At 43.7% G+C, this 24,236-nt stretch overlaps 2 protein-coding genes across 2 annotated transcripts; both read right to left on the bottom strand.

Annotated features, from left to right (window-relative positions):
• Nucleotides 1-6,910: 6,910 nt before the first annotated feature.
• On the bottom strand, nt 6,911-10,512 carry LOC136748822 (protein-glutamine gamma-glutamyltransferase 6-like). The gene is made up of 4 exons (XM_066702868.1): nt 10,496-10,512; nt 8,448-8,785; nt 8,153-8,313; nt 6,911-7,273 (listed from the first exon to the last, which is right to left on the bottom strand). Exons 1-4 carry the CDS (start codon nt 10,510-10,512, stop codon nt 7,109-7,111), a joined length of 681 nt encoding a protein of 226 aa, XP_066558965.1. The 3' UTR covers nt 6,911-7,108.
• A 4,364-nt stretch (nt 10,513-14,876) lies between these two features.
• Nucleotides 14,877-24,236, bottom strand: LOC136748407 (protein-glutamine gamma-glutamyltransferase 5). Its single transcript, XM_066702119.1, has 14 exons — nt 24,152-24,236; nt 21,234-21,404; nt 21,034-21,112; nt 20,453-20,637; nt 19,492-19,610; nt 18,928-19,053; nt 18,575-18,752; nt 18,210-18,330; nt 17,703-17,806; nt 17,309-17,551; nt 16,608-16,904; nt 16,283-16,443; nt 15,577-15,710; nt 14,877-15,236 (listed from the first exon to the last, which is right to left on the bottom strand). The coding sequence occupies exons 1-14, from the start codon at nt 24,159-24,161 to the stop codon at nt 15,092-15,094; spliced, it is 2,073 nt and encodes a 690-aa protein (XP_066558216.1). The 5' UTR covers nt 24,162-24,236; the 3' UTR covers nt 14,877-15,091.

Here is a 24,236-nt window from a genome sequence, read left to right on the forward strand (position 1 = left end):
GCAGTGCCCAGGGCAGCATCAGACGCAGGGGCCAGATACAGCAAAGGGGCAAAAGTGATCCCCGTAAGCCCCCTGCGAAGTCACAGGAGCATCGCCACCCCCACCACCCCCCAACAGACCAACCGGACTTGACCATTGGCAAGCCTGCACCCAGGACTCCTGGATTCCGGCCTGGGACCTGGTTCTGCAAGGGCTTAGCGGAGCTCCCTTTGAGCCCATTGCCACAGCAGAGCTCTGTTTTCTCTCGCTCAAGGTGGCCTTCGTTGTAGTGATAACGTCGGCAAGGAGAATTAGAGAAATTCACGCCTTGTCTGTGGATAAAGCCTGTCTGATCTTCTCAGGAAGTAACGACAAAGTCACTCTGAGGACGAACCCAGCCTTCCTACCCAAGGTCGTGTCGGCGTTTCACATAAATGAACCAATTGTCCTGGAGTCTTTTCACCCCCCTCCACATGCGTCGGATGAGGACCACAGAATACACACACTCTGCCCTGTCCGGGCCTTAAAGTGTTATATGGAGAGGAGTGCACACAGCCACAGATCTGACCAGCTGTTTGTCTGCTAAGGTTCCACCACCAGAGGGCAGGCTGTTTCCAAACAATGACTGGCACACTGGGTGGCGGCTCACGTCATGGGCTCTCTTTCATGGCGCCTCACTTGAAGACTTGTGTAACGCTGCAACCTGGTCCGGTCAACAGACCTTCACAAGGTTCTACCGTCTCAATGTGGTGGACCGGCTGCGTCCCACATTGGGCACTTAGGTACTACAAGCAGCTTGCACTCAGGCAACGTGAGGCTCTGCTGCACTTGCCATGATGGGATTGGGGCTCAGGACTTAGGTGTCAGGACTCGCAACAGCTCTGGTATAATCTTCCCATTCAGTAATGGCTGTCTTTCGATTTGAAAGGGAACGATAGGTTATTATCATAACTACGGTTCCCTGAAAAAGAAAGACAGCCATTACCATTCAAGGGGTGCTCTTCCAGACAACCTTCCTGATGAAGAAATGGCAGAGAGCTGCAGTCAGGAGGAGACTATTCACAGACTCCGGGGACGGGTCTTCCTCCTGCCAGCAGGGCCCCTATTGGGCAGCTTTGGTACATGTTTTCACAGATTGGCAGGTCAGAAAGCTCGTCCCGTTCGATAACGGCTGTCTTTCTTTTTCAGGGAAACATGGTTATGATAATAACCTATCATTCTCCAATACAGTACACCTGTTTGGAGGGATATGTATTTGTTATGTTCTTCCACTCATTCATTTCCTGCTGAAATCTGTGTAGCGTAAGGTACACTTATAAATTTAAATTAAAGAAGTGAATTTATAGTATCACCTTATCACGAATCCTGGAATCTTGTAGAACTCAATTTCTGTAATAATTGGACGCAGACACCAATTCCAAAGATATAAATTGTCAAATTTATTCAAAACAAAGACTAAATGTAGCACTACACTAATTATACAAAAGGGAAAAACTAATTAAAATTCAACTCTAGATCAACAAATCAAAGACAAATCACTTCCGTGACCAAATCAAAGACCATGGGATCGCATATGATAACACAAATCGTTAAACAATAAAGGTTATAAACACATTGACTACAATACCGGTTAGTAAGACGAAGGTGAGTCTCTCGTTAGTATTGTTAGTCAGACATTAAATAACTACGCAGGTTAGTATTTATGTCAGGTAACTTCTCGTTATATATATATCAGTCTCATTCATGTTTAGGTGCCGAGAAAGATCTTATCATTACTTGTTACCACAACTTCCCTTAACTGATTATTATTCAATGATTAAGGATAGGCAGGGCCACCAATAATCTAATGTCTATTAACTTGTGTCAATTTCAGACTAAACAGTTAAACAGGAATGAGAAGATATTTCTCGGCGTTGACAGATTTCATTTCTAAAATTATCAACAAAACAGTTTAATGCAACACACATTTATATTTAAGAAAACTAAATGATATTACACATTCTAGAGTTATGAATCACAGATTAACATTTCTAATTGATTTCTCAAATGTCATGAATCATGAACTCCAAACTGTTAAACTTATGTGAACATCGTCACAGAGAGGCCTCTCTGTCTTCGGGCTCAGATAACAGCACACGGCACGAGGTCCGTGTGGTTTAGAACAAAGGCAGTCCGGTGCACCTGGAAGTTGGGGTTTCGTGAAAGTAGAGTCGTTTCCCAACAGATTTTCCACTGGTTTGAAGGCTCCAAGGTTGTGCACAAAATCTTTCTTGGCAAGCAGGGTCTCTCACCGTACTTATTTGAAGACAAAGTCTTTGAGGAAAGCAGGGCCCTGTTTGTTCCAAGGGTCAAGTTTCTTAAGACTCAAATAGCTATTTAAATGACTGACACTTTCGTATACAGTCGACTTAGTCAATTGTCCAGCTGTAAAACTCCACTGATCAGGTGGGCACAGGCAGGCAGCGCAGTCTGTAAAGTTCTTTATTTAATAAAGTCCTTTAAAATAATTCTTCGTACGGCTCAATCTCCTTCTCCCAGTTTAACTCTTCTGTTGCCGGCAAAGACTTGGTTGGTTTCTGGTTCCGGTTCTGGCAACGGAGCTACAGGTTGAGCTGTGGCAGCTAGTTACTGGTTCAGGTGAGAGAGAGGGAGAAAGACTGTCCGCTGTTCCTTATAGTCTGTCAGATCAATAGGTGATTGGTCCCTGAGTTCTTGAGATTGGATTTCGGTTTCAGCCCCCAGTGTCCTATTGGAGGGGGGCTTGATTTATGACTGATGTCAATCCATGCCATCTTTTGGAAATGCCGGTTGGCCTGGGTTCGTAGCTCTATGTCGGGATTTCGGCTCTCATCCTTTAAAAGAGTTTTTATCACCTACAGGCCCCTTTCTCCAGACATCTCATAGCAGAATTCCAAACTATTTGGCCTCTTCTCGGTGCCATCCTCCCCAAAACTGTCACTTTGATGCAAACCAGTTCCAAGCTGATGAGCTAAGGAAATCTGATAACTTTTGGGGGGGAGAGGTCTTCTTTAGATCAGTGCTTCAGCTCAGAGCCCAACATGCTCTTATCCAAATACACCCAACATAACGCTACATCTGATTGGCCTGATTAGTTTAATTAATAGTTTATTTCCTGTGGACAATATGGTTCATTAGTTTATTTTGCCGAAGTTTATTTTATTTATGTTATTTATTTTGCCATGTTTTTGTGTACACCTTCCAACAAGAATCCAGGTACGAGAGAGCAGTTGTGAATTAAACACACCTGCTGTTGCGCGCTTGTCTCCACTCCACAGCCAGACTACAGGTTAGTTTCAAGACAACAAGACAGTTCATGGTAAATTGATAGTTTAAATACTCTTGCTGTGCTGAATTGTATTTCTGCTATGACACTGACAATTTGATGAATGGTGATAGCTAAGCTAGTTTATGGGTACCATACATACAGTATAGTTTTTATCAGACTTTTTTGGTCCTATCTCCATCAGGCTGGATTTTTTAATGATCTAAAAATGTCCAGGATTTGCCTACTCATCCTTTTTATAGCACTGAACTACAGTCCTGAGTGTGAGTTTACCCCTTACGCTCTGGCAGCGCTGCAGCTCGATCAGACATGAATGATGATGTGTGAGGTGATAGTGTTCGCCTATGTCAAGCCTTTTTTAACAACAATTGGTTCTTAATAAATGACTGGCATCTGTAAAGACTACAACAACCAATCAGGATGTTTTATTTCATTGGGGGCATTAAGAATCTACAAAAGGAAAGTTAGGTTGAGACGAGAAGGGAGAGTGTGAGTGAGAGGGCAGTCTGACGGCAGAAAATCAACAGGGTGTTTTAGAGATTTCCTTTGAAGAAACAATGACAGCAGTGACAGGCACGGGTCACACCAGACTGAACATATTCTCACACCTTCTCAAATCACTAGTGTTTAGATGTTGTTACTGTTTCTTCATAGTTTTATATCTGTACTATATTACCTTGTTATAGTTAAAATGTATTTTCATTTCATTTCATTTCAAGTGAATATTTTTTGTGTACATTCATTAACTAAAACAAACATGCAAATCTTATACTGATCGTTCATGTTTTTTTTGTTTTTTATTGAATAAGTTATGTTTTAAGTTTTTGTGTTTTTTTCTTGGTAAAACATTTTAGCACCTTTTTGCCATACAACCATGTATTTTATTTTACCTATTTTTATATATTTGCACTGTATATACACTCACCTAAAGGATTATTAGGTACACCTGTTCAATTTCTCATTAATGCAATTATCTAACCAACCAATCACATGGCAGTTGCTTCAATGCATTTAGGGGTGTGGTCCTGGTCAAGACAATCTCCTGAACTCCAAACTGAATGTCTGAATGGGAAAGAAAGGTGATTTAAGCAATTTTGAGCGTGGCATGGTTGTTGGTGCCAGACGGGCCGGTCTGAGTATTTCACAATCTGCTCAGTTACTGGGATTTTCACGCACAACCATTTCTAGGGTTTACAAAGAATGGTGTGAAAAGGGAAAAACATCCAGTATGCGGCAGTCCTGTGGGCGAAAATGCCTTGTTGATGCTAGAGGTCAGAGGAGAATGGGCCGACTGATTCAAGCTGATAGAAGAGCAACTTTGACTGAAATAACCACTCGTTACAACCGAGGTATGCAGCAAAGCATTTGTGAAGCCACAACACGTACAACCTTGAGGCGGATGGGCTACAACAGCAGAAGACCCCACCGGGTACCACTCATCTCCACTACAAATAGGAAAAAGAGGCTACAATTTGAACAAGCTCACCAAAATTGGACAGTTGAAGACTGGAAAAATGTTGCCTGGTCTGATGAGTCTCGATTTCTGTTGAGACATTCAGATGGTAGAGTCAGAATTTGGCGTAAACAGAATGAGAACATGGATCCATCATGCCTTGTTACCACTGTGCAGGCTGGTGGTGGTGGTGTAATGGTGTGGTGTGTTTCCTTGGCACACTTTAGGCCCCTTATTGCCAATTGGGCATCATATAAATGCCACGGCCTACCTGAGCATTGTTTCTGACCATGTCCATCCCTTTATGACCACCATGTACCCATCCTCTGATGGCTACTTCCAGCAGGATAATGCACCATGTCACAAAGGTCGAATCATTTCAAATTGGTTTCTTGAACATTACAATGAGTTCACTGTACTAAACTGGCCCCCACAGTCACCAGATCTCAACCCAATAGAGCATCTTTGGGATGTGGTGGAACGGGAGCTTCGTGCCCTGGATGTGCATCCCACAAATCTCCATCAACTGCAAGATGCTATCCTATCAATATGGGCCAACATTTCTAAAGAATGCTTTCAGCACCTTGTTGAATCAATGCCACGTAGAATTAAGGCAGTTCTGAAGGCGAAAGGGGGTCAAACACAGTATTAGTATGGTGTTCCTAATAATCCTTTAGGTGAGTGTATGTTACATAAGGGTCCAGGGATTGAATGTTACACTCGTAACTTCTTGTTCAGACATTAATAAAGTGCATTTTTTTGCATGTAAATATTTATTTGAAGTAATTGAAGACAGAAAACAGCAGACTCTTCTTCACACAGAGAGGCGTCACAATCTGGAACAAACTCCCCAGCGATGTGGTTGAAGCGACAATTTTGGAACATTCAAAAATAAATAAGGTGATAATAAATTGCCCAGTTTATCATTGTAATTTGCTTCAATCTTAGCTTACAAACTGAGATTTGAAAAGCCATTTTACAAAAAAAAGAATGCACGGGGGACCATGCCCCCGAACCCCCCAGCCGAGGTCGGCACCACTGTAATAATCATGGCCCCCTTATAAATTATTTTATTTATATAACTTTTATCTTAGGTTCTGCAAAGACTTCTAGATTGTTAAATGTCAGTGGGTGTTGTGGGTGTTGACACTTTAGCCTGAAGCCAGAGCCCTTGTGTTTTGTTGGTCACTGTAAGAAAGTAACTTGCATCATTGTCATTGTAAGACAAGCTCAGTCGCCACACTCTGTTGCACTTCACACCCAGATTAGGCTTTGAAGAGCCGGTATTAATGTTTTATATAAACTGTATAATGTTTAATATTAATGTTTGAAATACTAATATGCCAACAGAGCCAATTGTATTAATTGTCAAGCAAGCAAATGTTATCAATGCTGTTTTTACGAGTGCTGACGCTACAGAAGTCACTCCCGGCATTTGCTTCAAGGTTTTCTGTGGCTTATCTTAAGGCTGGAGAGGTCACATCATGGTGATTGATTAACAGTTGTTAAAGAAGCCATCTGGTTTCCGCATCCCACACCTTCCCCCAGGAAGACAACCACAAACAACCACAAAGGGCCAGGGACCTGACCTGGAGATAACACTTATTGGAAACATGTGACTCACCCTGCCCACAGAACCACATGTCATGCATTGTATAAAAGCTGTTAACTTTTGCTGTTCAGAGAGACTCCGCTCAGGTGGAGAGCTTCCATGTCAGGGCCTTCCAGGCTGGGCATGTTAAATAAATACATTATCCTCTGTGCTTGAAGACTTCAAATCTTTACTGGGTTCAACAGGTATCTTGTGAAAATCAGGTAATGTTGGAATGCATGAAGAACCTGCGATTCGTTCAGTTCATTAGTGTGTTCTCTCCCTGTTGATCCTGGTCTAATCATCTCAGGTAAATGCAGAAGTGTGATAAATCTATAAAGTGTGGAGTAGTGCTTAGGGCTCTGGACTCAGGGTTGTGGGTTCAATCCCAGGTGGGGGCACTGCTGTTGTACCCTTGAGCAAGGTCCTTTACCTACATTGCTCCAGTAAATGTCCAGCTGTATAAATGGGTAAATGTAAAAAATAATGAGATATCTTATAACAATTGTAAGTCACCCTGGATAAGGGTGTCTGCTAAGAAATCAGGTAATAAAAGAGCAAAGTTATTACATATGAGATGTCATTGACTTACAGAAATAGATTTTATTATTAATTGGAAACCCATATTCAATCCAAAGATCATTCAAATAATAATAATTGTAAGGTTACTTAATGCAAAGCCACAGAGTTACAGATTTGTTTTGTGGTTTAATGAGGGGAGAACTCGGCAGAACACTTTAATGTGACCCACATGAAAGGGAGGAATATCTGTATATCAGTGTCACATCCGTACATCACAGGTCAATTGACAGTGATGTCTTGGAAGGTCTTGATGTTCTTGAACAGGTTTCAGTTGAAGTCGACCACCAGCTTCCTGCTGCCGGCTCTGTAGGGTATCACTGGGAACTTCATGCACAGCCTGTTGTTCGGATTCAGAGAAGCAGTGCTGAAAGACAGAGACACAAACCGGTCAGTACAGGGCTGCAGGAGAGCGAGTCCTGAGGGCAGGTATGCACAAAACATGCTGGACTGCGCCAGACACCCCAACTACAGTACTAACGCACACAACACACAATCACATAGATCCCAGTTCTCACAATGAACAGCCCAAGTGTTTGCTGATGCCTTTTATCAGACAGTCATTGTCAATTTTTATGAATCTCACCCGATTCAGTGAGGAAGTGTGAAAGAGAAATGTGTTCCCCTTCCCTAATTATGAACTTTTTCACAGAAACATATAGATATCACCGCAACTGGATCCTACTATCTCCTGTCTTCCTTGGTCCCAGCCCTGACACCTGTTTCCTGCCAGAGACTGATGCATTGTTTTGTAAAACAACAATTAATACTTCTTTCAGCATCTACAGAACTGGTAAATTACAAATATCTAACAAAAATCTTGTATTAAATTGGGAAATAATTATGCAGCTTTGATGCAAACTCATTTTACACTTTGCACATCTGTAAGCAACATCAATACGTTGTTTAAGGCTAAAGCAGCAGAATACCACAGCACTGGTGGTAATTGCCTCAGCACGCACTATAGATGCCATCTGAACCAGTTTGTGTCTTGAGCCGATGCTGGAAGGTTGTCAGGCAGGGACCAGGTGTCCCTGAGCTCAGTGGGGAGGCCATTCCCTGCTTTAGGATGGGTTGGTGTGAGTTCTTGTGGCAGGAAAGCCGAGATGGTTCTAGAACACCAAAGGCGGGGTAGGGAGAGATGATGAGAGTCTGGAGGTAGCTGGTCGAGGCAGCAGTAACCAAGGGCTAGAGTCTTATACTGGGAAGCATGCAATGACAGGACAGGCGGCAGGTTTGTACTCACGATCATGGTGAGAGTTGGGTCCTCCAGTTTGATGTCTTTTTTTTCCAAAAAGGTGTCACCTCCCGAGGAGGGCACAGCCACTGCCTGCAGCGTGATGGTGGTGCTATCCTGAGTTTTCCACTTGTACTGGGAGGTGGGGATCATTTTGGGGATGGTGACCTCTGGGGAAGAAAGAGGCGCAGAAAATGTCAGAGGTAAATTGGTGAGGAACGAAGGTGAAGATTAGGACAGGCACACTCACACACACAAACATTAATACACACACACACACAGTGATCCAGGGAGGGGAGGCTACCTGTGTTTGGTTGCAGCTTCACATCCTCCTCCTTCCGCAGCAGCTCTGCCAGAGCGAGTCCATTGTACCAGATGGAGTGAGCGGTGATGGTGACCTTCAGGCTGTGGACGGTGGGGCTGTTGCTGCAAACGCTCAGGGAGAAGGCAATGTCCTGGCCATTGATTGGCTTGCTCCTCTGCACGAACTTCAGTTCCACAGCCAGTGGCTTCTGAGGTCTGGGCTCCAGTTTGGGGACAGTGCTGCTGCCACAGATCTCCTTGACTGCCAGCTCATACACCTGCCTCTCCTTGGCCGAACCTGAACACACACAGACAGACCTTCTGTTAGATGTTTCTGTGCTTCATTTCACCAGCTGTGGTGGGAAGAAGAAGAAGAAGAAGAAGAAGAAGAAGAAGAAGAAGAAGAAGAAGAAGAAGAAGAAGAAGAAGAAGAAGAAGAAGAAGAAGAAGAAGAAGAAGAAGAAGAAGAAGAAGAAGAAGAAGAAGAAGAAGAAGAAGAAGAAGAAGAAGAAGAAGAAGAAGAAGAAGAAGAAGAAGAAGAAGAAGAAGAAGAAGAAGAAGAAGAAGAAGAAGAAGAAGAAGAAGAAGAAGAAGAAGAAGAAGAAGAAGAAGAAGAAGAAGAAGAAGCTTCCTTGGTTAATTGCATGGTCTACATTTTCTGGGATACAGATATACACTCACCTAAAGGATTATTAGGAACACCTGTTCAATTTCTCATTAATGCAATTATCTAACCAACCAATCACATGGCAGTTGCTTCAATGCATTTAGGGGTGTGGTCCTGGTCAAGACAATCTCCTGAACTCCAAACTGAATGTCTGAATGGGAAAGAAAGGTGATTTAAGCAATTTTGAGCGTGGCATGGTTGTTGGTGCCAGACGGGCCGGTCTGAGTATTTCACAATCTGCTCAGTTACTGGGATTTTCACGCACAACCATTTCTAGGGTTTACAAAGAATGGTGTGAAAAGGGAAAAACATCCAGTATGCGGCAGTCCTGTGGGCGAAAATGCCTTGTTGATGCTAGAGGTCAGAGGAGAATGGGCCGACTGATTCAAGCTGATAGAAGAGCAACTTTGACTGAAATAACCACTCGTTACAACCGAGGTATGCAGCAAAGCATTTGTGAAGCCACAACACGTACAACCTTGAGGCGGATGGGCTACAACAGCAGAAGACCCCACCAGGTACCACTCATCTCCACTACAAATAGGAAAAAGAGGCTACAATTTGCACAAGCTCACCAAAATTGGACAGTTGAAGACTGGAAAAATTTTGCCTGGTCTGATGAGTCTCGATTTCTGTTGAGACATTCAGATGGTAGAGTCAGAATTTGGTGTAAACAGAATGAGAACATGGATCCATCATGCCTTGTTACCACTGTGCAGGCTGGTGGTGGTGGTGTAATGGTGTGGGGGATGTTTTCTTGGCACACTTTAGGCCCCTTAGTGCCAATCGGGCATCGTTTAAATGCCACGGCCTACCTGAGCATTGTTTCTGACCATGTCCATCCCTTTATGACCACCATGTACCCATCCTCTGATGGCTACTTCCAGCAGGATAATGCACCATGTCACAAAGGTTGAATCATTTCAAATTGGTTTCTTGAACATGACAATGAGTTCACTGTACTAAACTGGCCCCCACAGTCACCAGATCTCAACCCAATAGAGCATCTTTGGGATGTGGTGGAACGGGAGCTTCGTGCCCTGGATGTGCATCCCACAAATCTCCATTAACTGCAAGATGCTATCCTATCAATATGGGCCAACATTTCTAAAGAATGCTTTCAGCACCTTGTTGAATCAATGCCACGTAGAATTAAGGCAGTTCTGAAGGCGAAAGGGGGTCAAACACAGTATTAGTATGGCATTCCTAATAATCCTTTAGGTGAGTGTATATATAATATATATATATATATATATAATGTTTCATATATAGCAGTCTAACTCAAATGGTAACTGTAATAGCAACTGTAACTTACTTTTACATGTAAGTGTAACTGTTACTTTAACTCATAGTGTATCTTAGAAGAACATAAGAAAATTTACAAATGAGAGGAGGCCATTCGACCCATTGTGCTCGTTTGGTGTCCATTAATAACTGAGTGAGCCAAGGATCCTATCCAGTCTGATTTTAAATGTTCCCAATTTCCTTTTGTGTCCCCGGGTCTGTGTGTCCCTGCTGATCTGGAAATGCTACTCTGGTTTGATGTGGTCGATGCCTTTCATGATTTTGAAGACTTGAATCAAGTCCCCACGTACTCTCCTCTGTTCCAGGGTGAAAAGGTTCAGTTCCTCAGTCTCTCAGTAGGACATTCCCTTCAGACCTGGAATAAGTCTGGTTGCTCTCCTCTGAACTGCCTCTAGAGCAGCGATATCTTTCTTCAAGTGTGGAGCCCAGAACTGTCCACAGTATCCAGATGAGCTCTAACTAGTGCATTGTACAGTCTGAACATCACTGCCCTTGTTCTCAATTCTACACTTCTGACAATATACCCTAACACTCTGTTTGCCTTTTTTATTGCTTCCCCACATTGTTTGGATGGAGAAAGTGAGGAGTCCACATAGACTCCTAGGTCTTTCTCCTGCGTTACTTCATCTAGTTCTATTCCTCCCATAGTGTAATTATAGTGGACATTTTTGTTACCTGCATGTAATACCTTGCACTTGTCCACATTGAATTTCATCTGCCAGGCGTCGGCCCACAACTGAATATTATCTAAGTCCCTCTGAATAGCCTGTGCTGCCGAGATTGTATCTGCCGAGCCACCTATTTTAGTATCATCTGCAAATTTGACAAGTTTGCTAACTATCCCAGAGTCCAGATCATTAATATAGATTAGAAAAAGCAGAGGCCCTAGTACTGATCCCTGTGGATCTCCACTAACAACCTCACTCCAGTTAGAAGAGACTCCTCTAATCGACACCCTCGGTTTCCTATACATCAACCAGTTCATAATCCATCTACTTACATTACCCTGGATGCCTACAGCCTCCAATTTGAGGATCAGTCTTTGGTGTGGAACCTTATCAAAAGCTTTTTGAAAATCTAAGTATATCATATCATATGCTTTCACATGATCTACAGCTGCAGTTGCATGTTAAAAAAATGCAAATAAATTAGTAAGACATGATCTGCCTCATCTAAACCCATGTTGACTATCTCCAAGAATATGGTTTTCATTAAGATGCTCCTCTATTTTCTGTCTAATAATTTTTTCCAACATTTTACAGGTGATGCAGGTGAGACTGATTGGTCTGTCATTTCCTGGCTACGTTTTGTCCCCTTTCTTGTGGATTGGTATGATGTTTGCTGTCTTTAGTCAGTTGGCACATCCCCTGTGGGTTGTGGGTTCAAATCCCGGGTGGGGCAGTGATGTTGTACCCTTGAGCAAGGTACTTCACTTAGATTGCTCCAGTAAAATGCCCAGCTGTATAAATGGGTACTAATGTAAGTCGCGCTGGATAAGAGTGTCTGCTAAATGACAAATAACGTAATTTGAAAAGATCAAGTCAATGCATGCACTCCCCCTGGTTGGTTCCCTGACAAATTGAGTTAGAAAGCAGTCATTTACCATCCCAACCATTTCTATTTCTGCTTCTGTGGTCCCAACCGGGCTTTCCCAGTCTATGTTTGGGAAATTGAAATCCCCCATTATAACAGCCACATCTTTGCTACATGCAGTCCTGATTACACTGTACAATGCAACATCTTTCTGAATATCTGAGTTGGGTGGTCTGCAATACACTCCTACCACTAATCCTCCAGATCTCTTGTCCAAAAGTCGAACCCACAAAGATTCTGTTCCATTACTGGGATCTAATTTTAGTTCCTCTGCCTCAATGTCATTTTTAACATATAATGCTACCCCACCCCCTCTTCGATTTTGCCCGTCTCTCCTAAACTGTGTGTATCCTTCTAACTTGTATTCATCCCCATCATTTTCTGTAAGCCATGTTTCTGTCACTCCTACAACATCATTGTCACATGCCAGCACTGTGGCTTCTAAGTCCAACATTTTGTTCCTTATACTCCTGACATTGAGGTACAAATATTTCAGGACTTTCCTACTAGCAGTTTCCCTTGGTTTTCTTTCCTTAGTGGAACATCTCCCATTGTCAGAGCCCCCTGCCCCCCTGGTCCCTAGTTTAAATGATTCTCAATTACTCTGCACATACGCTCTCCCAATGCATTAGCCCCCTTCTGTTTAGATGTAGACTGTCCGGTTTGTACAGGTCCCATCTATCCCAGAACAAAGACCAATGCTCCATTGAAGAGCTAAATTTAATATTTCTAGAACTAAATTTAATATTTCTAGATACATTTCACATTCCTAGTTTTAATGCTGACTCTGTTTCTCTGTTACTCTTTGGACCAGGTTAAAAGCTGACAGAATCTATACTGTTTGAGGGAGGTTGTTTCTCTCATTTCAAATATAGATATCTTATCTCTAAGGCTCTGTATTCTGTTGTTTCACTACATCTTGTTGTTTTACAAAACTTGCTGTGTTGGCATCCTTAACCAAGAGGTTATTCATTCATAAAGTCTATGTAGGAAGTAATTTAACGTCTCTTGTTAATTAGTTACAATTTGCTTAGTAAGCTTGTTTACACCAATCAAGAAGGAAAGAACTGTCTTCTCTACCTTGAACACAACCCATAAAATACTGTCTGAGGAAATTTCTCAGGTCAGGCTCCCCTGCAGCTGCCGGAATAAAAAAAAAAATATATATATATATATAATCAACCTTCTACTACACACCAAGTCTCTTGCTATTTTCTGCAATTCTTCCATAACTCTTCCATCCATAAACCTAAAACCCTCTTCCCTACACCAAGATTTCAACCACGTGTTAAACTTTCAAATCTCTGCCCGTCTCCCTGGCCTGGCACGTGGTACCAGAAGTATTTAGGAGAAAACTAGCATGGAGGTTCTGCTCTTTAGTTTCTTTCCTAACTCTTTAAAATTTGTATTGCAGAACCTCTGTCCTACCTTTTCCTATGTCATTGGTTCCAATGTGGCCCATGACCAGTGGATTCTCCCCGGCTTTGGCCAGTAGCCCGTCTACTAGTTTAGGGAGATCTGCAACCTGAGCATCAGGCAGGCAAGATACCATGCGGGTCTCCTTATCACTAGAGCACACTGTGTGCCTCTAAGGATCGAGTCTCCTACTATAACTACCTCCCTCTTCTGGGGGTGGAGTGGACACCATGGTGCTCATCACCCTCTGAGCTGTCACTGTCCAACTCAGTGTCCAGCAGTTAGAACCTGTTTGGCATTTCCAGCTCTTGGGGTGTCTCTAGGGGTTGTACGCGCCCTGTTCTGCGGTTACGACCTCCTGTAACCCAGCAGTTCTCTACGCTGTCCTGCTCGAAGGTCTCAACTCTCCTAGGTTTTGGCGTGCACACCATCTCTCATGGGCTGATTGACCAATTCTTCTATATCCCTAATACAGCACAGATCAACAAGCTGAGCCTCAAGATCACGAGCCTTGATCTCTAGGATTTCAACATGCTGACAACGTTCACAAATTAAATCTTCTTGGATGAGTTCATCCAGGAAGGCAATCATTCTGCAAACATGACACTATAGTGGCCACATGCTTCTAAATCTTTTTTTTTTTTTTTTTTTTTTTTCCTTCTTCTTGGTCCCTTGGTTCCTGTTGCCTAGTCAACTGCTTCACTTTTGTGACTGAGAAACAATGCAGCTCTTTATCAACAGCTGCTTTAAGTAGCTTTTGTCTACCTGCCCCCAATTAACACCTAACTGGCCCCACCTGGCTCCTCCTGCAACACAATTCCTGCTAGTCCGAGACAAAATCTCCCTTCTACAACCTGTTTACTTTCACCAACTCAGCAGCTGAACTGAATTGACTTCAATTTATGCAAACTACAGACAATGCTAACTTCAGTTTAGGCAAACGTAAAACAAAATGAGCAATTGTTAATTTAGTTATTTTATTTTATTTATTTAACTTGTATTTCATCTTCTGTGAATATTGTTAATTGTCATGTTGTGGGTGTTGATGCTTTATCCTATTTGTCTCTTAAGTGAAGTCATTTACATCATTGTCAGCCTGTAAGACAGGTTCAGCCGCCACACTCTGTTGCACTTCACACCTAAAATCTGTTCATGTTGGAACGCCTGAAGAACCTGCGATTCATAACGTTCATTAGTGCGTTCACTCCTTGTCGATTGTCCTGCTCTGATCGCTTCAGGTAAATACAAGAGAGGAACAAATATATAAATAAGCAAAGTTATTAACAATGACATGCACGTTCATTCCACACACATTCACTCCACATGGGCCCACATTGGAACCCAGGTCCCAGGAGCTGCACTACTGCACTGCCCTCAATTCATCCAATTCAGCCCCTTGAGAATTGAGTATTCAGTATATGAAACGCAACAATCAGATCAGTCATTGGCTTATAGAAAATAATTTTATTTATTTGAAAACCATATTCACTAAATATCAATGAAATAATAATTCAAAAGTTACATAATCCAAAGCCACAGAGTTACACATTTGTTTTGTGGTTTAACAAGGGCAGAACTTGGCACAACACTGACTGAGACAGTGAGGCAAAAGGTAGTGCCAGGCATTTGACAACAGGGAGGAATAGCAGAATATACGTCATAAGTCAATTGACAGTGATGTCTTGGAAGGTCTTGATGTTCTTGAACAGGTTGCAGTGGAAGTTGGCCACCAGCTTCCTGCTGCCGGCTCTGTAGGGCTTCACTTTGAACTTCATGATTAGTTTTTTTTTCGGATCCAGAGAAGCAGTGCTGAAAGATATGGACACAAAGTAAGTATCAATTTTTGTGCTGTTGTGCTGTGTCATGCTGGGCTGTGTTGTGTTTAGTGCTGTGTTGAGTTTTTTGGATTTAATTCAATTTAAATATTCAGTTAATTAATTATCAATTAAGTCATTATAGTTAAATCAAGTGTTCAATTAAGACTTTCAGTAAAGTAGCAAGAGTAGCTTGTGTGTACAGATGTGTGAGTGGGTATAGGGGTCTGTGTGGGTACAGTGTTTGTCAGTCTGGGGTGAGGCTGGCCAGGATTCAGTGAGGGAGACTGTGTGCAGGGATGGTGGACAGAGACTCTGGGGGTAATGATACTGACCGGGCAGAGCAAGGCTTCTCCAGCAGACCAGCTCCAGTCAGAGTGATGCTGCAGTCCTTCAGGGGCTCCGGGAGGGGGTTCTCAAAGACCAGCTCGGCTGTGAAGTCATGATTCAGCTTGCAGATTTTAGGGGTCTGGAGGAAACAGAGGCCCACAGGAGATAACACCAGGGTGTGGTTAAGCTATAGGACAGTTTCTGAATTTTCTGTACTGTTGCACATGTTAAACCTGCAGCTTAGAAATCATACATGCACATTGTTAAAAACATTATTATATATATTACAAAGAAATCATCATAATGCAAGGTTTTTTGCACATCTGTAAGCAACATCAATTGTTTAAGGCTAAAGCAGCAGAATACCACAGTGCCAGTGGAGATTGGCTCAGGGCAGGGTAGTGTGTCATATTGCCCAGGAGGCTGGGGGCTGAGGTACTACAGGTGCCGTCTGAACCGGTGTGTCTTGAGCCAATGCTGGAAGGTGGTCAGGCAGGAACCAGGTTTCCCTAAGCTCAGTGGGGAGCGGGGGTGGGATGGAGTGAGCTCTGGGGGCAGGGGAGCAGGGATGGTGCAGGAACACCAGAGGTGGGGTAGGGAGAGATGATGAGAGTCTGAAGGTAGCTGGCCGAGGCAGCAGTAACCAAGAGCCAGAGTCTTGCACTGGGAAGCATGCAATGATGGGGCAGCAGGCTGCAGATCTGTACTCACGATCATGGTGAGAGCTGGGCTCTCCAATTTGATGTTTTTCTTTTCCAGAAAGGTATCACCTCCCGAAGAGGGCACAGCCATTGCCTGCAGCCTGATGGTGGTGCTGGCCTGAGTTTTCCACTTGTACTGGGAGTAGGGGATCAGGATGGCAATGGTAACCTCTGGGGAAGAAAGAGGCAAAGAAAATCAGTGGTAAACAGGCGAGGAAGGAAGGTGAAGATTAGGACAGGCACACTCACACACACACACACACACACACACACAAAGACACACAAACATTAACACACACACTCTGAAGCTCAGTAATCCAGGGAGGGGAGGCTACCTGTGTTTGGTTGCAGCTTCACGTCCTCCTCCTTCCGCAGCAGCTCTGCCAGGGCGAGCCCATTGAACCAGATGGAGTGAGCGGTGATGGTGACCTTCAGGCTGTGGACGGTGGGGCTGTTGCTGCGGACGCTCAGGGAGAAGACAATGTCCTGGCCATTGATTGGCTTGCTCCCCTGGACGAACTTCAGTTCCACAGCCAGTGGCTTCTCAGGTCTGGGCTCCAGTTTGGGGACAGTGCTGCTGCCACAGATCTCCTTGACTGCCAGCTCATACACCTGTCTCTCCTTGGCCGAACCTGAACACACACAGACAGACCTTCTGTTAGACGTTTCTGTGTTTCATTTCACCAGCTCTGTCAGGTAGTCGGGCTCTGTTGTCACACCTGCCAAGCTCGAACCCTGGAACTGGAGACTGAAGCAACAGCAGCAGTGGTGGTGGGAAGAAGTAGAAAAAGAAGAAGAAGACAGGCAGCAGATTGGTTGAAGATTGCACCTGTATACATTTTCTGGGTTACCGATTAATTGTTTTTTAATATATAGCAGTCCAACTCTAATGGTAACTGCACCTGTAATAGCAACTGTAACTTACTTTAAATGTAAGTGTAACTGTTACTATTACTTTAACTCATAGTGTATCTTTTACTTAACCCTAAGTCCAACTGTAAATGTAAGTGTAGCTGTAAGTGTAACTCCCACCCACCCTCAGGATACTTGTAGTTGTTAGTGACGTCCTGGCGCTCGTTCTTGCCCACCGCCTTGGTGCTGATGTTCATGCCCACAGACCTGGGGTTGGACATCACCTTCCTCTTGCTTCCATCGGGCTGAATAGCCCAGGTGACCTCATCAGCATTGACCTCGGCGAACACAAATGGCACATCATACTTCACTTTGGTGTGACCCTCCAGGATAGCCTTGACTGGAGCTGGACCGCAGCGCATCAGACCTGGGAGAGGAAAGAGGCTCCATTCATGTTACTGCTGCTATTGTTGTCATGCATCATTGTCGCTATCAGAATCAAAGCCTTATCCACCGCTGCTCTAAGGACGTAATGATGATTGTTATTGATGTTGCTGTAAAGACAGGGAGACCGGTACCTTCGCTGGACTCCTGGGGGGTGGCGTCCACAACCTGCCAGCCACCGTAGTCTCCCGAGAGGTCAGATCGCCTCATCCATGCCTCCACCCACACATGGAAATTCCTGCACAACATCCACAGGTTTGTACTGAAGTGATTAATTTAACCAATCAATCAAACATTTGCAGTTAAGGATACCCTCTGTGCTAGGATTTCTCTGTCCTCATTGCTGTCCTTTGAAACTATGACTGGATAGTGTTGATGGTACAACAACCCCCCCCAACCCCACCCCACCACCCCCACACACACCCCTCTCTCTACTTGTTTAAATCTTCCAGAAATACCATTGTGACAATATTCTATTATTCTACATACACAATAATATAATATTTAGCAAATATTATACAGCAAAAGGGAGAGGGTGAGAGAGTGAATATTCACTGAGGGAGTTGCAAGTCTCAGGTGCTCTGTTGTCATGATGAGCTCTGAACTGATTGGGTGGCTTAGTAGAGCAGGGAGACTCTCACCAGATACTGTCGGATGACTCGGTGCCTCCAATGTAAGTGTCGATGCTCAGGTTCCCATCTGAGTCGTGGGCGGATGCGAAGTTGGTGATGACACGGGCCGGAATCCCCAAGCATCTCAGCACTGTGGGGGTCAACAGATGTATGAAAACCAACATTACGGCTGGGGCTGCAGCAGCACAGATTGATCCCTATTGTGCTCATGACAGGAAACCGAGGTCACTAGTGGTTATGAGTCAGTGTGCGACTCTCTGAGACAGGGTATCAATAGCCGAGCCAAGGGAAACAGGTGTCCCCCTTGCACACTCCTGTGCTGCGATCTCTTTGAAGGTGATGTGTGAAACCTGAGCGCTCAGAGGTGTGCTCACCTGTGCACAAGACCGCAGCGAACACCCAGCACTGCCCGTACTTCACACCCTTGCCCTGCTGCTTGTACCATTTCTGCAGGATCTCCACGCTATCGCTCCACTTCCCAGGATGCACTCCATCACTGTAGTCCCCATCCCAGCAGCCCACCAGCACCCCACTATCATCGTTGCAGTTAATCTGCCCAGAGGGAGAGAGATTGAGAAAGAGAGAGTGAATCACAGGTGACAGACCCTTCAACAGACAGCTGACCGGTCGACAGGCTCCAGTTAATGACTTGACTTTTGTCTGGGAATGCTTGACACAGGAAGTGCAACAGGCAGGCAATGCTTGTGTGCGCAGCGCTGTGACGCACCATAGCGCTGAGCACCCGGCTGATGTAGACAGGGCTGCTGCGTGCCACACAGTCCTTCACAGGGTTGCCCTTTTTCGGGTTGAAGTCCAGCATCCACAGGCAGATGTCCACGATGTCTTTCTCGAACTGTACATCAACACAGAAACATGCTTCAGATTTCAGAAATCCTGGCTTCTCCAAGCAAAACACTGGTGGTATATCCACACACACACTTTGGTTTATTGTTGTAGACCAGATTTTGGATAGTAGTTTTTATATTACAGCTCCCAGGTATAATGTCAATGCCAGCAGATAACAGACCTGTTTACAATCTTATACTCTGTCTTTCTGACCCCTGTATATTGTCCTTCTAAGCACTACTAGGTGTAAGTCTTGTTGTCTATGCTAGGTGTGAGTCTGACTTTGAGGTGTCCTTTGGGGACTGTGGTGTTGTACACAGTGCTGACTGCTCTCTGGGTTGAGCCTGGGCCTTGGTAACAAAATGTTTGTAATCACTTGTCCCCAGACTTTGACATCTGCTTATTGGAGTTGATGATTTCTACAATGTTTCCCGCCGCAGCTCACCTGTCCAAAGGTCCAGGGCACGGCACTGATGGCATCATGCTGTCCCCGGTACAGGAGGCCATGCTCATTCATGACATACTCCTGCCACTCGTCCTCCTGGTGCAGGAAGACCTCGTCCTCTGTAACACAGGAGAAAGGGCAACATGAGGTGCTATACACTGACATATATCCCAGCAAACCCTGCCTCTCTGTGTCAGGATGGTAGTGACCTAATTTTTCATGTTTTTTGTGTGCTGTGCCCCTGGAGTTCTCTTTAGTAACTTGAATTGTCTGCATTCTTGTAAGGAATATGCTTTTTCTGTTACTCCCTTCTTGGTTATCAGCAACTTACATTCCTTTCTTGCAATGTATTACCTGCAAATGACCTTCCAATGCAACTGGCAATATAGAGGTTAATAATTAATATTCATGAGTAATGATTATAATATTGATGAGATGGGAAGGCTTAGTTTAGAAGGCCAATGAAATCACTGCTATAGTTATTAGAAATGACCAATCAGACACTGTTTGTAAAATGCTAAGCCCCTTGAGGGTATGTCCCAGAAGGAATATATAAGCTTTGTACTTCCTTGAAAAGTCTGAAGAACAGTATCATACTTGCTTAATACTTTTGAGTTCTGTGTTCTGCTGTTCTTCCACCACAAAATGCAATGGATGATTTTTTAAATATATAACAGACTATTTTTCACAGACTATGCCATACCTGTCTCCACACATTTGTGAGTTTAAGAATTTGTGGAGTAAGGTGCTACCACCACTGTTGTTGAATCGTCACCTCCATCATCAGCATTATCAGAATCAATGTTTTATTTGCCTTGAGGTGTTTTATATATTATGGTTATTGCCACTGGTGTTGCTGTCAGGACAGTGTGGTCAAGCTCTGCAGGACTGTGGCTCTCCAGGCTGGCCACCATTGACATGCCCTCTGAGTGCAGAGACCTCGACTGACATGGCTACTCACCAGAGCACCAGGGGTTGAACAGCAAGATGAAGGAGCCCATCTTGTTGTTGGTGGGGGGGGTGCCGGTCTGCACGGTCAGAGTGTAGGTGCCGATGCAGGCGTCGGAGGGGCTGGAGACAGCCAAGGTCACTTCATTCTGCTGGGTGCTCTGGATGGTGCCCCCCCAGGATTTGGACTTCGTCGTGCTGGTGTGGAAGGAAAGTTAGAAATTCCTGTCTCACAAGGCTTACTGCTTGTATACTTAAGGAAGATAGGTCAAGCCTAGGGTCAGGTCAGAAGGTAGCTTGACCTCTGTTTGAATTTATGATGTGCATATAGGAGATGATATCAAACAGTGTGATTTAAGCGTCTGCTCCCTAATCTATACATTAGCCTGTGAACTATCAACTATAATTATATATCTTCTGCTTAGCTAGCTTTTAAAGATTACATAGAAATTACTTTTTAATTATTACCAGATCTTTATTGACTTCTGTGTGTATAAAAGACTCTGACTGAGTAAGAGCAGCTTTGTAATGTCCTTGATTCACTGTTCCTCTCCACGCTGCATGTAATAAAGGCATTGCAATGAATGCTCTAACCTGACTGAAGGCTGAGTTTCTTCCACACTGGCAACGTCAATCACTGACTGAGTGCCGTCCGATACTGAGGGCTGGGGGCCTGGAGATACAGAGAGATGCAGCCTGTCAGCAAGTAATACAGTTAACCCCCCCTCCCATTCGGGTTCACAGAGCCTTAGAGCCCCAAGAGTCCAGATTGACTGTGCCAAGTGTCCATGTACCTGTCTCCACTGTCAGTTGGAGTTTGTCAAAGCCCTGGCGGAAGGTGCGGTTGAAGCACAGGGTGATGGAGAACACCTGTCCTCGTCTGACGATCAGTCGCTCCTTGCTGATTTCATCAGTGCGGTGGGCCTTGTTGTTATTCCTGGAGTTGAACTCATGTTGTACTACAGCTGGAGAGAGAGGGAGTGAGGGACAGAGGGAGAGAGAGAGAGAGAGACTCCTGATTTGGTTAAAAAGTACAAAAGTTTATTTGTATTTCATTATGGCACAACAAATTGGCTACATCTTGTAATGCAATATCCCAATATTGTTTAGATGTCAACATATGTATTGTTTTGCATTTTGGCACTAAAAACCTTCTGTATCCCTGACACTTCAACAACCTCTCTCTCTCTCACACACACACACACACACACGCGCAGAATTGGCGTTGAGTCCGTGGTAAAAAAAAATAATGGAGGTCTCTGGTAATTTATTCAAAATAACGCGACTTGCAAACTGTTGAGAAAATTACGTTTAACTTATGAAACCTAATATTATGATTGCGAGGCAAAGGGGCTAAATCTGGCTTCTGCTTCTCACCGTAGACCTATGACACCAAGTTTGATGACGCTAGAGCTTTGTTATCCAATCAGAAAGCGTTAGCTACACCCGCCATGTGTAACAAAAAAACATGGCGTCGAATTCAAAGAAAAGATCGTTCAACCCAGCTTGGGAAAGGGAACATTTAATTTTCGAAAGGCCCACAGATTGTTTTACGGAGTGTGCAAGATGTGGACAAATAATGAAACCACTCAAGTCAACTGTAGCTCATGACCACACTGAAACAAATGTCTCAGACTTCTAACATGTCGAGCACAGAGAAGGACCGATTCATCAGGGATGCCAACGGCGAAAGAGGAAGCCAGGTAAATTGAATGACGTACTTTCTTAACCAGGATATCAAAGATGCACAAAACGATCTTTGCCTTGCCTACAGTTTAGCAAAAGCAAAACTGCCATTTACAGCAAGGGTTGTCTTCAAAGAAATCGCTGAATAAATTGACCCAAACTCTGCTCCTTTTCAACAACTGCACTGCAGTGCAAAAACTGTGGCACGAAACACAGAGGATTTAGGTGGCTATCTTTTCAGTGAAACTGTTCAAGCTGCAGTAGATGCTCCATTTTTGAACTTAATGTGCGACGAGAGCACTGACCACAGCGACAGGAGTCAAATAAAAATGTGCCATCATTTTGTAAATGTTGATGCAGGTGAAATTCGGTCAGATATCTTGAGTTTAATTGAAATTATTGAATGTTATAATGCACAAAATCTGAGTGCAGTCATTGTTGGTTTCTTGGAAAATTAGGAGAAAAACAAGTACCCTGAAGTGAAAATTGTGGGATTTACATCGGACGCGGCATCTGTAATGCTAGCCCAACGTGAAAGCGTTTCAAGGAGACTGCAAGATCGCTATGGTGATTTATTCAACCAGCACTGCATGACACATCGCCAAGCCTTAATGTCTAAAGATGCTGAATTAGTCATTCCCGACTTTGTGGAAGACACAATCAATGTGGCACTAAGACATTTAAGCGGGGCTACAAGAAGAAAAAGAGTTCAGACAGATTTGTGAGGTGAGTGAAGGCATACTCAAACCTGGTCAACTACAAAAAAAATTGATGGTTAAGTTTGGTTAAGTGTTGAAGGTTTTTAAGTACTGCGGGATTTTCTAGTGCAATACTTTGAGAGAGAAGCATTTGGGAATGGGTTGCCAAATTACAGAACAAGTTACCAGAATATCCATCACATGCTACAATCACCTAAATTAATTTTGTATCTCAGTTTCTTGAACTGGGTTTTGCCCCTTCTAGCATCAATGAATGTGGCACTGCAGAAAGAGAACTCTGATCTGTACAATGCAGCTCTCTGGAGAAGTACTGCAAGGTCATTTTGACACCGTTTAAACAGCCTTCAAATGAGGATTCTACACAGGAATCCCCAAGTAACCTGTCTGTCCCCAGTGCCAAGGTCACAGAGATGCTGAGGGAGTGTGCGGAGCTTGCCGCAAGACTTTCAAAGCACATTGACTCAGCAAAGTTGAAATGCAATATGTTTTGTACTGCGAGGATGAAGCTGTGAAGACACTTTTCAGTTGTTCATTTATGTTCGGATAGTTTCTGCGTCCACGCTGTGTATTTAATATTTAATACACAAACAAACTTCTAATTTAGTTTTCATTCGATTATATCTGGTGTATTTATTGATAGCAGCCTAATAGTTTGGTAATCCGAACCAATGGTAAGTACCAGATGCTTAATTATAGTTAATTACTTCATATTAATTGTGGATCGTTCTGCGTGGTAATATTTGGATTTGCTATTTAGTTATATAGATAAGAATGTTTATATGGCTGCTAGGCACCCATATGGTGATAGTGGAGAGTTGATGGCTGAGCTTCCGCCCGTACAGGAGATCAGCAGAATGTGCTCCTGTGCTCTGGGGGTTGGGAGATGAAAGTCTGACCATTGCTAATTGTATCTCAATTAGGCTACTGCAAGTCTGTTGAATAAGAGTTTTAGTTTTTTCCTAAATATATAAAATAGCACCATGCCTGTGATTTGTCTGCACGCAGCACAGATCAGATCTTCTACCTGGTAGTTGCTATGGAACCTACTTGAAATATTGCACTTCGATTTGGTATGATGTATCTGCCATATTGTTAGTGTGTATGATGTCCATATTATGACATCCTCACTCCTCAGTGTCAGTTGTCACACATCACTTATTCTTGCGATCAACCCTCAGTTAGTTTAGTGTTCGGCCATCAGTTATCACTCATATTTGACATCACCCATCACCTGTCACTCTAATTGAATATCAAGTGTTTTTAGATTCTAGTGCTCTAGATTATTTAAAAGGGAATTGGCAACTCACTCAGAGACATGGTGGATGGGATGTTGGTTGGTCCTGTGGAGCCTGTGAGTGGATCTGCAGAGGAGCTGTTGTCACTGATGTTGAG

The sequence above is a fragment of the Amia ocellicauda genome, chromosome 4 (genome assembly GCF_036373705.1).
Source record: "Amia ocellicauda isolate fAmiCal2 chromosome 4, fAmiCal2.hap1, whole genome shotgun sequence".
In the NCBI taxonomy this organism is placed as follows: domain Eukaryota; kingdom Metazoa; phylum Chordata; class Actinopteri; order Amiiformes; family Amiidae; genus Amia; species Amia ocellicauda.